The sequence below is a fragment of the Passer montanus genome, unplaced genomic scaffold (genome assembly GCF_014805655.1).
Source record: "Passer montanus isolate IOZ18808 unplaced genomic scaffold, ASM1480565v1 scaffold19, whole genome shotgun sequence".
Lineage (NCBI taxonomy): Eukaryota > Metazoa > Chordata > Aves > Passeriformes > Passeridae > Passer > Passer montanus.
The window spans coordinates 4,353,827-4,369,579 of record NW_024366480.1 but is presented as its reverse complement, the minus strand read 5'-3'; the positions used below and the strand labels follow the sequence as shown (position 1 = coordinate 4,369,579).

General features: G+C 40.4%; 1 protein-coding gene across 1 annotated transcript; it reads left to right on the top strand.

The window, feature by feature from the left end:
- The first annotated feature begins 362 nt into the window (after positions 1–362).
- On the top strand, positions 363–4,458 carry ZNF706 (zinc finger protein 706). The gene is made up of 3 exons (XM_039706087.1): positions 363–553; positions 1,735–1,842; positions 2,463–4,458. Exons 1-2 carry the CDS (start codon positions 419–421, stop codon positions 1,828–1,830), a joined length of 231 nt encoding a protein of 76 aa, XP_039562021.1. The 5' UTR covers positions 363–418; the 3' UTR covers positions 1,831–1,842; positions 2,463–4,458.
- Positions 4,459–15,753: the final 11,295 nt, after the last annotated feature.

Sequence of the window (15,753 nt, the reverse complement as noted above, 5' to 3'; positions counted from 1 at the left end):
TTTCAAGTTCCAGAGATAAAGATTGAATCTTAATCTTTAATTTAAAAAAATTGCAAGCAACAAAACTGAATTCTTCAATACCTTTTGAAAAAGTGAGTAAGTTTCTATTAACTGTAAAGGAAACTATTATTCTGACTATTGAAAACACTTTTCAGAAGTAGAGCTTGGATCTTAGTAGAGGAAGACACCTTAGAATGGCCTAGTAATTCTGGTGTTTATTTTAAGCATAGTATGGAACCCAGAGATTTTAAATAGCAAAGAGCTGGAACAGATGTCTGTTGTGTTTGAGTTATGGGAGTTGTAGGCCTTGTGGACCGAGCATACAACTGCATTGTGCTCGTGGTTACAGCTCCTCAGTCAGATAGCAGCAGTAGTTTCTCATGTTTGTAGACTAAATGTCTTCTTTTTGTTTGTAGATATGGCTCGTGGACAGCAGAAGATTCAGTCGCAGCAGAAAAATGCCAAAAAGCAAGCTGAGCAAAAAAAGAAACAAGGACATGATCAGAAGGCTGCAGCCAAGGCTGCCTTGATATATACCTGCACTGTCTGTAGGGTAAGAGGAACTGAAGTCAAAATGGTCTTGTAGGGAGAGGTCTGTCTTCCTGCCTAGAACAGGATTTTTAGAAGATTTTATAATGAAAATTAAAATACTTAAGTGGTTGTCTAGCTTGTTGCTGTCAGAAGAGTTTTCATCTGTTATGTGACTTGCTTACTGATTACTCAGCCATACTGGTAATTGAGATAGAAAATTTGAGAGGTCGTGTTCAGGTCTGGTTTGGGTAGTTATTTTGCCTTTTGTATTACAGTGATCTGCATATGCTCTTAGTATGAGATAGAACATGTAAAAAGTGTGCTGTCAGTTCTTGTTTAGTCTCTACATGGAAACATATTTTGTGATGGAATTGGCCTGGCTTGGAATCAGTGGTTATGGATGTTGCTGTAGAAAGGAGATGTGCCAGAAGCTTTAATGTAAGCTTAATACACAGTAACTTTTGCTAGAATAACTTGCTTGACAAGAAAAAAGAAATTTGAGTGCTGATCAGATTGTCCTTTTCCTCTTGGCTGGTTTTCCTAAATGCTTTTGGAGCTGAAGGAGGTACTTGCCATTTTCACTTCAATAGTCTCAGAATAGATCTGCCACTTCAAGTGTCTTAAATAGGATTCCAAATTGAGGGTTGCTTACTTAAGTACTTGTAACCAGCTCCTCTTGTTGTGAAATCAGGCTGTAGTATCAGTCACTTTGGGCAGTTGATGCCTGCAACTGTGTCGTAGCAAAGGTCTGAGATAGCTTGTGCCAAGTAGAGACTCAGTTCATGCCATATAACTTCTTGGCTTACTGGTAAAATAAAGAAATGGCTTTCATAAAGATTTGATTCTGTAAAGGATAAATGTTTATCTTTAAGGTGTTGAAAAAGAAAATTATGGGGAGGGAGGTTTTCCACCAAGCCAGCCTGTGAAGTGCAAAATGTGCAGGAAGATACCTAGCCAGAATAACACCATTGATGACCATGCCAAAGCAAGTGTGATAGCAGTGCTTAAAAGCACCTCTAAATAGGCAATTAAATACTCCATCTTACCCTGCAGCTAAATTAGTGGTGCTCTGTCACTATAGCAGTGTCATCAAGGAGGGAGTTGGCTTCTGGGGAAAGAAAATAAAATATACTGGGGATTAGGTTTTGTAGCATTACTTAACTCTTGTACTGTGCATAAAGTTTAATGTCTCTCTTTAATCAGACTCAAATGCCGGATCCCAAGACCTTCAAACAGCACTTTGAAAGCAAGCATCCTAAGACTCCACTTCCTCCAGAATTGGCTGATGTTCAGGCATAAAGTTGTCTACAGGTCATTACCTTAATTTTTAATTGATTGTCTGAGAAAGGTGTATTAAAATTGTTTTTTTTACCACCAACAACTGTGACTTAAGACTTGCTTCAGTTCTTTTAATATGAAAACTACTGTAAGTTATAGTTATACCCCTGAACTGTTAAAAATAGAAGAAAGAAGCAAGCTAGTTCTTACATGGGTGAAATGGCTGTGGCATTTCACTGTGCCCGGAGGTTGTTTGAAGAGGGATTAATGTTATTTCAAATGGTCATTCTTAGTGTTGTAGGAGTACTTCATTATTTAGTTCTTGCTTTGAAATGTTGGTTTTGCTTTGAACAAAATACATAAGTACAATCTGTCTGTTACTATAAAACATGGAATGTAAACAGTTGTTTAGTATATTTCCAACAATTGAGCCTTTTTGTTCCTGAAGCTATGCGAGTGAATGCAGAAAAATCTGAATTTCTGTGTTGACTGTAGAAGAGATTTCCCAGTAGGCAGTTGTTAGGCTGTAACTGAAGTGGTTACAATAAAAGGCTGAAATAAGGTAAAAAGCAGTACTATGGTATTTCATTCATCAGAGATAAGCAGCATTGTGTAATGGTTCAGCTTAACCAAGTTGTTCTTGTTTTTTATAGGTGAAGTCATGACACCTATTGACTCTTCTACTGTCAGACCTTACATAACAAACCTGCAGCTGCTTTTCTAAAACTGTTGATCAGCAAAAATGAAGGGGCTACAGAAACATTCATATTTTTATGCTGTTCCCTCTTGGGCTTCATGCAAAGACAATTCTGTGTAAATGTACAGTTGTGCCCTATTTGGAAATCCTAAAAAATCAGTCCATACTTGTTATAAAAAATTTTTTACAATTGTAATTATATTGATGTTCATATTGTGTAAAATAACTCACTTAATAAAGTAGTACTTTGATTTTACAATATCACAGATTAACTCCTTGTAGAAATTCTGTTTCACCTTTCTGCATTATCTGCCTTATAAAATAATAAAAAATACAAAAGTGGAATTTTCCCCATCCTGCCAAAACATGAGCAGTATCATTCCACTGCAAGTAATGTACATTACAGTAAATTAATCTTAAAGTGGAGAGGGAAGCTGCTCACATTTACTGTCCAGTGTGCTGCCTGCTTGAGCCCAGCCACTAGTGGTCAAGCTGATGGCTCAAGGTGCAACACACCCCTGAGCAGCTGCATGAGAATCATGAGACTTCCTTCTGCATTTTTGTCCTGTGTACTGGAGTCTTAAGTACTGCCAGCCATTTCAAATGGGATTCCTTTACTGTGAGGGATCATGTTCCTTGAAGTCATGCACTGGAGGAACTCTGGTTATGCTTGTTATCCTTTCTGTTTAGGTAGATGGCTGAGGAAGCTTGAGAGGTGGCAGGATTGAAATGCTGGCTTGAAAAATGCTTGCCAAATACTAGGTTAAAGCAACGCTGCTCTTAGTTGAAAACTGGATTTTAAAATATTTTTAATGATATTTTGAGCAGTCAACCACACATGTTCCCCCTCAAATGTGTCTGGTTATTTCTCTCTTGAAGGAATATGTAAAATAGCCAGCCATTAATAACCTTCCTTCACAAACAGCTTAAAATAAGCCTGTTGGAAAAGAGCCAAAGTAACTAAAATAATATGGCTACTTAAAGAAATCGGATGTGATTAAAGTTGCAATGACAAGAAAAAGCTGGATAATAACTCTGGCCAAGACCATTTGAGCAGATAAACATAATTACCCCTAAAGTGTTCTGGGCTGCATTCTAATCCCAGATGTACAGCACAAAAGTAGTGGAGAAATATCTGAATTGTGTTGGAAAGGTCTACTGTACAACATCCCATTTTAGGCGTTTTGGAGGGGGCTTAAGAGCTTTAGTTTTGACCCTGCAGTTAGAAGCAGTGATGTGCGGAGTTTACATGGATGTAAAAATTCCAGCAGTCCAAGCAACCCTTGCTATGCAGCAGGACTACACATCTGACCTTCAAATGGCTTCCTAAAATCTAGGACCATAGTCTCAAAGACTCATTCACTTAAAAGAATGCACTTGGTATTTTATTATATAAAGTCAAAACCTTTGTCTTTGTCCACTCATTTGCTCTTTATTGAACTACTTCTGTGAGACTAGCTTCCTGTCCTCTTTGCTGTGACAGTATCTCTGTAAATACTTACTTTGGCATAAAGTTTCTCTGTATTATAGTCACTCTGGGATAACCTGTATACCACTTAACTTTTATAGATAATGTTATTCTCCTCAGCGTAATCCACTACTGCACTTGTACACCTGACATCAGAATGTAACAAAATTCATTTACTTTCCTTTAATGTTATCAATACATACATCCTAACAGACTGGCTCCACAAGGCAAGAAATCTGCTTTCAACCTATGTGCTGTATGGGGGAGAGGTTCTTCAATGTTCTAATGCTGTAGTTTGTCTAAAAATATGCTGAGTAGAAATGGAAAAGATGTTTCTTGCACTGATTGGTATTTGATAATCTGGTTTTACTCTGGAAAATGTTTGGGGATGCATCCCTAAAGCTTGGGCCTGAGGTGAAGTAAATGTTCTATTCCTTCAATTCAGATTGTGTAGCATTAAATAAAAGACTTGTTTCATAAACAATCTTTGTTAATGAGCACTGAAGAGCTGGAAAGCTGCATCATTAGTGGGATGGTTACCTTCAGTTAGAATGGTATTTTCAAAATTCTTAGGATGTTCAAGTTGAAAATGCCCTCTGAAATTATGGGATTTACATGTTGGAAGCAAGGATGATCCTCAGTTCAGTAAGATCCCCAGCTACAATAACTGTCATCTTAATTACAGAAGTAAATGAAAGCTGTGACTGAATTGTTACAAAGGCTGTACTAAATGTGGCAATAACCCTCAGTCAGAATACCTGCAGTACCTGTACCTGAAAGATCAGAGGAAGGACTAGATCTCCATCATCTCTTCCTGATCTAAAAGACAGCACACCCTAGTACCTGGCTGAAGACACAGTTGTGCATTGTAATGTGTCTGATTAAAGAGAATTAAAAATATAAACCATAAAATGTCATATTTCCTGCCTGCTTTTGCTGTACCTAGAAAATTAATTTCCTGGCTGTGGACAGTCATGTAACTTTAAGCTATCTAACTGCAAGAAAGAAAAATAGACATGGAACGTTTCCTGTATTCCCTTGAGAAAGATTAATTTCTGTGCAGGGTCAGTTGAATGGTGAAGGGCTCTTACTGTGTCAGGGTGGACATCAGCTGTCGTGGATGCTTGTGGAGCAACTTTAAGAGGTGTTTTGGATTTTCAGAAGCCTTCATCTTCTGGGAATCTCTTTAAGCAGCATCTGAAATTGCATTTTCAATGAGGCTTAAAATGTTCTGAAAAAAGTCTCACCTTCGAGAGTAAAAAGTTAGCAGGTATGGTTATGGTGAAGCCATCATCATGGAGACTACTGAGTAATCAAGAACAGTTTTGCAGTTTTTGTTACTCAGGTTTATTTCTGTGCCTCTGCTTTACCTATCTCAGGGCTTCTAGTTTCTTACTGTCAAAAAGCTGTGTGAAAAAGCCAAGATAGAAGTTGAAGACAGTTGCCGTGTAGCCTTAAGAAAGCAGTTTATGCAGTGCTCTTGAAACATCCCTGGACACCATCCCCTGTGGTTATTTGCTGAAAACACTTCTGCTCAAGTAAGTGAAGTTAATGACCACGGGCTGTTTGCAATCCACATAGCAATGAAGGAATTCGTGGCATTTCTATAAACTATACTGATTTATTTTCCCATCTTGGTAAGAAGAGCTAATAGGTGGGATGTCTTTTATCATCAGGTACTGATAGGCTTTCCCACTTTCACAGAAACAAGTTTGGAATTGGTGGGCTTTACTAGGAGCATGATTTTCCAGGGTCTGACAAGTAAATTTGATTAGTCCTATAGGAGCCACAAGCAAAGTAAAGGTCAGTTTGTGTTTCTGTCTACCCAGTCACCTGCTGCTCTGTGTAATTTGGGGGCCTTTGATTTGCCTGTTTAGAACCTCATAGATTTTGGAATGGCCTTTGAATTCAGCTCCAAATCTCACTTTGTGCTGGTGTTCAGTGTGTGCTTTTGCTCTAGTCCAGACAGTGGGAGGGTGTCAAGTGCTGTCTGGAATTTTTCTGTATGTTTTTAAAATTATTTTGAAATCTTTTAATACATTTTCTATTGTGTTATAGGTGTTGTATAGATAAGGCACAACAGAGGCTCACTGAGGGAGTTATCTTGGGAGTTTTTAAAGTAGATTAGGTTATATGTGTGTTTTATAATTCTCTTACGTAGTGTTTCACGCTGGGGTTCCTGGGAAAGGAGGAATCTATAGTTGTCCCAACATAGTTATCTAACTGTTCAAGCTGTGTCTCAGCTTTTTTAGGAAATATGGCACAGCTTTCCCCTGAGAACTACTGTCCATTAAATATATAAAGCCAAGGTCCATGCAGCACTTTGATGCTATGGCACGCATATTTTTGTGTTCCTTCTTTGTAGCTGTGACAGTCAGCGTGCAGAGCATAACTGAAAGCTGGAGCTCCTTCAGAGGACTACAGATTAAGGGAAATCTCAGGAATATATCTAGTCCATCTCCCTACTCTGAGATTGGATAAAATCTGCCCAGACAAACTACCAAGTGCTCCTCTAACCCGTGAAAGCTTCCCATGAAAGGGATCCCACAATCCCAGACCTTGTAAGCAGCATGTGTCACTGCTGTAACCACTGCTGAAGTGGACAGTTACCACAGCAATTTATCCCTGCCAGTTAAGTCAATTGCTTACTGTTCTTATTGGCAGTAGATGTGATGAATAGTGCCTTTATTTGAACATTGCTACTGTGTTCTCCTAGTCTTCAGAGTAAACCCAGTTAATTGAATCACTCTTCATAGGTCACATTTTCTAAGTCTGGCAATTGTTGATGCTCTGGATCCTCTGCAGTTTGTGCTCTTGAATCATATGGTCCAAGATATGACCCAAAGTGCTGGCTGAGGCTAGTGCAAAGTAGCTGGAACAACTAAGGTCGGCACTTGCATACCCTGGAATTATTTTAGGCTTTCTGCAACAACATCACAGATTCATTTTGGTACACTAATAATTTCCACTTTGTACCTCTGTTTAGTGTCCACATACCTGCCTCGCAGGGATCTCAGACCAAATTGTTTACCAAGTTCATCCAGGTGTGGTATCATGGAGGATATTGCAGATGTCCTCTTTTACTCTTTAGTCTGTATTGTTCATGAACACACTGATGGATACATTGCAGGCAAAGCCTTGCAGGACCTCGCTTGAGTATCTTGCTAGACTCCAGTAAGCCTTTGGTAATTCTTGAGAGCACTTTGTACTGCTGTGATTCTCTTTGTGGTCAGTATGGACTGGAGCCCCTTACCTGTGAGGATTTTGCAAACTGACTGTGTTAAAGGCATTTACAAGAACAGGGAGATTTGGATCTTGTGTGCCTGTGGCCACCAGGCCAGTTTTCACAAAGAAATGAAAGATACTGAGGTATGCCATAGTTTGTTCCTGAAAAATCCGTATTGTCTGGCTGTTGCTTGGTTACTTCTTCATATGCATTTACAAAGGGAATTCTATAAAAATTATCCTAGCCCTTTCCCAGGTTTAGATTGACTGACAAGAGTCCCTTTATTTTTAAATTACTTGTGCTTGTCTCACTACTTTCTTGAGCTCTTTCCTGTGCGCTGTGAGTTCTCAGAGAGCAACACTCGTGGTCCCTAGTGACATGGCTGATTGCTGGAGCATCCTAGGATAAGAGTTATTAGCTGTTGTCAACTTGAATTCCATCAAAGTCCTCTGACTACTTTAGCTTACTCTTTCAACTTCTTCACATGGTTTGTTACTTTTGAGTGAAGTCAAAGATGGTCTTGATTACTTATTTGTAAATCTTGTCTTTCATTTTCTTTCCTTCTTCATCAGGTAATGGACCTATACTTAACTTTATCCCTTCTTAGATACTTGTTGTCTTTGTTTCTGCCTTTAGAACCTCAGCTGTACTTTGGATTTTGCTAATGAAGGTGTTACTGTGTTGACTTCAGAGTCTTCTAAATCCCAGTCATTTGTCTGTCTCTCAGGATCCACTCTCTTATATTTGCAACCACTGTGGTGAACTCTCTGGAATGATTTTTTTTATGGTTTGCCCACTGTTGAACTGTCAGAAGCTTTATATACTCCATCCTGATCTGTTCATGGCCCCAACCATGCAAGAGCATTCTCATTAAAGTTTGAGTTCTGCCTCATTAAAGTTTGAGTTCTGCTTGAGTGTTTACTTATCTACAGGCTAGCAATGAGAAGGATCAGGCTGGCCTGATAAATCTGAATGTGCCATAGTAGTTAATGCTGGATATAAAACTGCAGAGCACTAATTAGACTAAATGCTTGAGTGGCTTTTCATTAGACATTATTCTGGCCATTTCTTCCTCTGGTTTTCAAGACCGTCCCTGTACTTTAATTATTTCTGCCTATCTTTTCCATATGGATGCCAATGTAATCCAACCCCTCACAAGAGGACATCATATCTGTCTCCTTATCCTTAGTTTACCAAGAGAAGAGTAATACCCAAGCTGCCTCTGTGCCTTTTTCAATGCTTTGCAAAATTAAATTATGCCTGGACAACAAATCCATGTTAATTGTCCAGCATACTTGTAGACTGTCAGGATAGGCCTTAATTTTTAATTTCTTATTCCTGATATGCCTTCAAATTTCAGTGGCCATCACCTACTGATAGTTTTTACTTTCTTTTGGTACATTTTTTTTTTCTGTTGATAATCACTGCATATTTTTCTATAAATGATTGCTTTATTTATTTCCTGTGAACATTTGTAGATCCTTTGAAGAGGGAAAACTTAAGTATTTCCAACTAGAAGAATAATAAAATAATAACGTTTTCTTAAAAAAACCACAAAAATCTAAAATGTTTGATTGTGTCCTCATGGAATTCAGAATTATTTTTATGTCATTACTCACTTTTTGTTACAGTAATGCCTAATGCAGTTGTATTTTCTGTTGTTGGCGGCACAACTCAGATTTTATATCACTATGGGCTGTGTGCAGTAAGAGAACTGATCAGGATGTCAATGAAGCTCTTTTTTCTTTCCACACAAACGGAGGGAAAAAGAATTTTTATTTCTGACGGGTTTTCTCTTGCTGCATTTTTTATTTAGAAAGTAAATTTAGATTCGTTATGACTTTACAAAAAATTGCTTAACCCTAAGAGATTTTCTAAGGGACATCTGCTGCTGTGAGCTCTTACCAGATCAGTGCTAGAAGAGAATATTCTTCTTATTGAGGTCTAATAAATAGTGTTTATTGAAGACCATGTTAAGTAAGGTTAAGAAATAGTAAACAGCTGCTTTTTGCTGCTGCAGTAAATCATTCAAAGAATTTGCTGTTATGCATCTGAAAACAAGAGCTGTTAGCAGCTGAAAGAATGTGACACTGTCTGCACCATAACCACCAATAGAAGGGGGACAACTTCTCAGCTTCTGGGCTGACTTCTAAATGGACAAAGCCTGTCTGTTTTTTCTCAAACAATAATTGAATTCTACATCACTGAAGTCAGTAGGAACTTAATTTTCTCATGTGCTAAATACTTGCATGTGCAGAAAGCCGCTAGCTTGAACGCCTTTGTAAAAACTATGTCACATGTTACTAAAATCAGTGTAACTGATGTCTGTATATCAGAAGACAATTTATATGTGGCTGGAAAATGCAGTAGTCTGTCTAGAAAACATATACAGTGTTGTACCAAGACACACTACAAATTCTAATTTATAAAGTCAAAATATGTTTTTGGGCCATAATCACTGTCAGTCCTCACAATTTCTCCTTTTATCATAAACCTTTTGACTGGAAACTGTGTGGGTAATATGACTCTGGACCTGAGAGGTTAGTACCCTATGGACAGAGATTTGGATACCACTCTCTTTGACACTTCGGAAATTATTTACCTCTCTTGCTTGCTCTGTGACTTCAGCCATTTTTTCAGGACCCAGCTCTCTGTGTTGTGCCCCGTTTCCTCACTTTTGGTGGGTGAATGAGTAGGAACACAATAATATAACAGTAAAATTGTCCAGTGCTGATACTGCCTTGACTGTGCTATTTTTTGTCAGTGGTCAGGCTTCACCTTTCACTCCCTACAAAGGGACAGAAGCAACCTGGCATCTGCAGAGGTGCTTGCTGAGACTGCACTCCTGACCTGCCACTGTCTGGAGATGAGGCTCATGGAGCCACACAAGCAGTGAAACTGGTCATGTCTAACTGGCCCTAGGCCTTACTGTTATAACCCTTGGCTAAGGACAGCCAGATTTGTAGAAAGGGAGGTATCTTAAAGACAATTCTGTTGTTCCTCTTTGTGAAAATGGCTGGGTAGAGGAAAGGCTTTCTGTCATTATGAGGAATGGTGGGGGATTAGGGCTGCAAAATACCTTCCTGTGGTGCTGGACGTAGAGAATTACTTGGAAAATGCCCAAACTACAAGACAAATTTTCTTTGGTGCTTGCATTTTTTTAGTCAGGTGAACTCACGCTGAAGCACCTGGTATGGAATCCCTTTCCCAAGTTCAGGCAAGTGAGCAGTCAGCCCATGCAAGAGTCTGCCAAACTGGGGTGCCTGTGTGGGGAAGCTTGTGCTTGGGAGCAGGGAAACAGCAGGGAGTCTGCATTTCTGGGGGAGCTCAGCAAAGACAAACACCTTTCCTTCACAGCTGCCCTGCATGAGGAAAGGAGAGGCAGTGGAAGGATCCCAATTAGACTGTAAGAGAGTTCACTCTGCTTTGCTTACTGAAAGGGTTGCTTTTGAGCACTTGAGGCTGGCTCAGGATTGATTGATTGCTAATGATGGTTAGGGTCCATTTAAAGGCAATAAACTAACAATGTCTTGATGAAAATGTGCTTTATATGGCACCCATGACAGGTACATTGCAAGTATTGACACACCATCCCTCTAACTAATGTGGTAATGACTGTGCTAAGTGCTTGAGTGTTTGGGGATTTTTTCTCCTCCATCCTTCCTTGTTGTGGGTATGTCTATATCAGACCTCCTTGTGCTGCACTCCTTGCCCAGATATTCATCTCTTCAAGTACAATTGAATGGGCTTGTATATAATTGGTGTCTCAGGAAGAGAAAATCTGTATGGGAACTTTAACAAAACTGATGCTGACTTCATTGTCAGCAGTGAAGTTTATGAGCTGCTTTTGACCAGAATTTGACTCCCACAGATAACGTGCTGTAGAGCTGGCAGGGAGAGAACAGAAGTCCTTCCATTTCCAGGAAGTTCTGTGGGAGAAAATGAACAGGAAACCCCAATGAAAGCAGTCTCCATTCAGGAGAAGACTAGAACAGAAAAATGGGAACATTGAAAAGTTCCACCAAAAAAACAGTGTTGTCACCTATGAACTTCACAGCCAAAAAGTGCTGCTTTCTAGAGTTTTCTTTGCAAGAGGTCCTGGCTCTTGGACAGATGTAAGCTCTACAAAGAGCTTGTTGCCATTGTTGCTAAAACTGATTATAAGAGAAAGTGTTGAAATGTTATTCCTCCTGAAGGTTAGTTGTCCAGTTTCTTAAAACAAGTAAAGCTGTCACTATCCCCTTGGAAAGTGAATGGAAGCAGATTATAATGAAACAGATGGTGCAGATTTTAATTTAAAATCAAGATTCTTTGAGATGATTGAGACTGGTCTGTCTCAAGCCACTCTTCGGGCAAATTGATATGCAGAGACATTAAACAAATAATCTCAGTGGTCACCCTTGGGTCAGTTTCTTAGTTAAAGATTTCAGAGTGCATGACACATTGTTTATTTTTTGAGGAAGGCATCTCTTGTTTTTCTTAAGCTATAGTAAATACCACCTATTTTTAAAGGTGGATCCTAATCTCTGGATTCATATTGTGTAGAAACAGTCCTTCTTTTAATTTAGCAAGACCTATCAAAACCAACATTACTTGTAAACATTTTTTGTCTTCTGACCACTGCCATTTTCTAGTTTCTCTGTTCTTACAGCAGTCTTTTCTTTATCCCCATTTCCAGCCAGCTTTCTATGAGAGCTGTTTAAGTCTTTCCTCTACAAAAACATAAACGAGCTACCATTTAGACTCCCAACAACTTCTCAGTCTTCTTCTTTACTGTGGAATGAATCACCTCTACAAAAACATAAACGAGCTACCATTTAGACTCCCAACAACTTCTCAGTCTTCTTTACTGTGAAATGAATCATAGCCACTCTCTCTGACATTTCCAAATGGATGTCTAACCAAAAGCTGTAGCTCTGTACTCCTGAAAGAAAACTCTTAACCTCTTGCCCACAATGCTTGTACCCCTTAATCTTTTTTGCATTGCTGCAACTATCATGTCCCTTTGGAGTGCCCATGAGCCCTTGGTTTGGTTTGGGTCTCCATCTAGATCTCTCTGTATGAGTTAGACATATTGCCAGTTCTTCTGCCTTCCTTAGTCAGTGGTTTTTTCCAGGTCCTTGACATGTCCTCTGTGCAGCACCCCTCCCTCTAACATCCAGCCTTCACATACTGGCCCTGCTCATTTCCACACTCTTGGAGAGTGTCAGTGCAAAGAGCTGCCCAAAGGATCATTGTCCTCACCTGCTGTTTCCTGTATTCTCCTCTCCTCACTCTCAACCTCACTTCTTTCCTTCAAAACTCTGCTTTGCCAGGAAGCACCCCAGAAGCTGGTAGCAGCTGTCAGGCTGTTCCTGTTATCCTCCCCATCTCTCTCCTATTTCCCAGCACTTCCCAGCTGTCTTTGCAGCATCCACCAGTGGGGTGTCAAATAGCACCCACCACAGTTGCTTCCAGCTCCATGGCCAGACTTCCCAAATGCATGGTGGTCACAGACACACTGTCCCGTTTCTCAGGTCACATTGACAAGTCTTTCCCCTTCAGAACAGGTACAGAAGTTGTTGCAGCTGATAGATGCTGAAACAACTCTCTCCTTCTCTCTGTGTTCTTCATTGTTTGTGAGCAGCAGAGAGGCTCCCTTGCTCCATCTTCACTGAGTTAATTGTTTACTCCACAAGGTCTTTGCTCTGCAGACCATATATTTTTTAATTCTGATTTGGCCCTTAGCATTCAAGTTCATCTATCTTTTTTGAAGACCACATTTCCTCTGCCATGTTGCCCTCTCCTTTTCAGCCCTTCATCACACATGTGGCCTTATTTAGTGACAAGAGAACTGGCAAGTCAGAGACACAAGGGCAAGACTTGGGTCCAAATGGGGCAGAGAGCAGAGCTGCACATCCAGAGCCACCCCCACACGATGCCCTCTATTCACTGCTTGCTGTGCAGTTGACAGTATAGCAGTCAACAGGTTTTTACTGCCAGGTAGGTTTTTTACTGCTATATGCATCTGGTAAAGAGTTAACCCAGAGAGGAGCAGCCCAAACCCTGCTCTCCCTACATTTAAAACCACTGTGAACATAAGCAGCCCTTGTTCTGAAGTGAGCAACCAGACAGCTCCTTAAAAACCTTGGGTGTGTTTCACACTATGTATTTAATGTAATTAGTTCCCAGGTCAAGGCTTGCCACTCTGGTTTTACCCTCAGTGAACCCTGAACTGACAACACCTTGCAGATGGGCTTTGCTGAATTTCCAGCATCTCCTGCCCAACCTGCTTACTTCTTCCTCTTTCTTGTGCTTCATCATCTCATTTATTTTTCATTTAGCGTCCTTCTATCTAGAGGCACCTGCCTTGTGTGAGAGGAAATGAATCCCCAGCCCACCTGCCCTTCTCTTCAGCACAGTGTACAAGTGAGAGTGGGCAGTGTAAATTCCACGTGAGGGATCCCACCTGTGCAGCTCAAGTGCTGAAAAAATCTTAGGATCAGGACTTGCTGAGTCCAGCCCTTACATTTGGGACACTGGGGCAAGAGCTGGTCTTTGTTTTGCAGCCATTAATTTTCCCTTTAGCATCCCCTTAGGATCATTAATATGCCTTAGTCCTCTCCGTTATCCAAAGTGCAGTTTTCATGTGTGTTCTACTGTATCCTGTATTTTCCAAAGCATTATTACTTTCTGGGCACAAGCAGTCAGGTGCTAGATATGCTCAGCTTGACTGTGGCTCTGCATAAATATAATTAATGTATGTCTTGATATGGGCCTATCAATTGACAAAAACATGCTTTGGATGCTGATTCAACTTCAGATGTAGGATTAGCTCAAAATTTGTAATTGAATTTGTAGGTGCCATCTCTTCCTGCATGTACATTTTCCCTTAAAAAAAATCCCAGCTGTTTATAATCACAATTTAATAAGCTATATTTTGAGCCTTAATCTCTTGCCATTTCAGACAGATCTGCAGGAGTAATTCTTCAAGCAGCTACCTGGGTATTCCCTTCCATGGTGGTTTAAATTAGCCAAACAATAACCCCTTCAGTGATTAAAACACCCAAGAAAAATCAGAACAAAAATCTTTCAGTTTAAGTCTGTGTTAAACCAATTCATTAGAGTGACATGATTAAAATCTTGGGGCCAAATCCTGCTTGTCTTCTTCATGTAAATGCTGCTTTTGAGAGCACAGGGATGAGTGAGAACAGCATTTAGTCCATACATTAATAATGTATGTCCTTTGACTGACAGGGAATGGGCTGGTAGAACAAATGAAAGCACCCTGGGGTAATAGGAAGAAAGCTTCAGTTTGTTGCTGCAAACTGCTCAGGAATAAAAGTACATTTTGTTCCACTATTAAGTAAGGAGATTGGGGATATAATACTGACTCTTCTGCAGCACTTCCATTTTCTGCTCTTGGCAGAGAGGGTAAAACTGTCCACAGCTCTAATTGTTGCATCCAGCACTCACATGCCTGGGAGCATTAATCGTGATCTGCAGGATCTGCTCCTCGTGGCTGTGAGCAGCACGCCCGGCACAGCCAACACCCGCTGGCCTGGCAGGGGCTGTGTGCTCCCTGTCCCTGCTGTCCCCTGCCAGCTGCTGGGGCAGCTCCTGCTGGACATCCAGAGCCTCCTTTTCCCACCTAGCTGTGTCCTGGTCAGAAGGCCATTGCTGTCCTTCTTTTCATGCAGCTGCTTGGAAATGGAGACAAGAGCTCATCCTACGTGAGCAGCCCCTAACCTTGTGGCGGCAGGATGCATTGGGGGCTGCCTCCAGCTGGTGGCACAGGGCTCCTGCTGCCACCAGCAGCCAGAGCCAGCCTTCCTGGCTTCCTCTGTCTCAGGGGGTGTCATGTTGTTTTGAGTTGGAGTCATTGATTACCTTTGTTTGCAGGTTGGGTTTTTTGTTGTTGTTGTTGTTTTGTTGTTGTTGTTTTCATGGGGGTTTTTTTTTTTGGTTGGGGTTTTTTTTTTGTTTGTTTTTTTGTTGTTGTTGGTTTTTGGGTTTTTTTTGCAAGAGGAATTCTAGACAGACATTAGTACTACGAGAAACAAAGCAAATTCCAGGAACAAATTACCTCAAGTTTTGCAGAGTGTAATAATGCTGCACTTCTACTATCTTTCCAGACATTCAATAGTGATTGTTATAGTTTGAATTATTTCCTAATGTTCTTGTCTAGCTTTTGCCAAAGCAATGCTTCCCTATTTGTTACTGGGCTGTTTCTCTGGGTGATTTTTGTATTCATATTGTACCTGGTATTTTTCATGCCTCCAGAGCAAAGCCAGAAAACTCCTGCATCAGTGCTGAAGGTAGCCAGGGAGGATGAGTCAGCTTTTCATTTCCAGTCATAAAATTTAGACACAGTAACCAATGAAACCTGCTAATCAGGGTAAGCACCTTGCCATTTCCTTAGTTTTCAGCACGTAATTTCTACTGAGATACAATTATTACAAAAAAACATACTAAAAGAAGCATCTTTGGATGCTTCACCACCCAAAAGCAGGATGATGACCTTGCACCTGAGCATCCCTTCAGCAGAGCAGCTGGGCAGACCCCTGTGCAGTT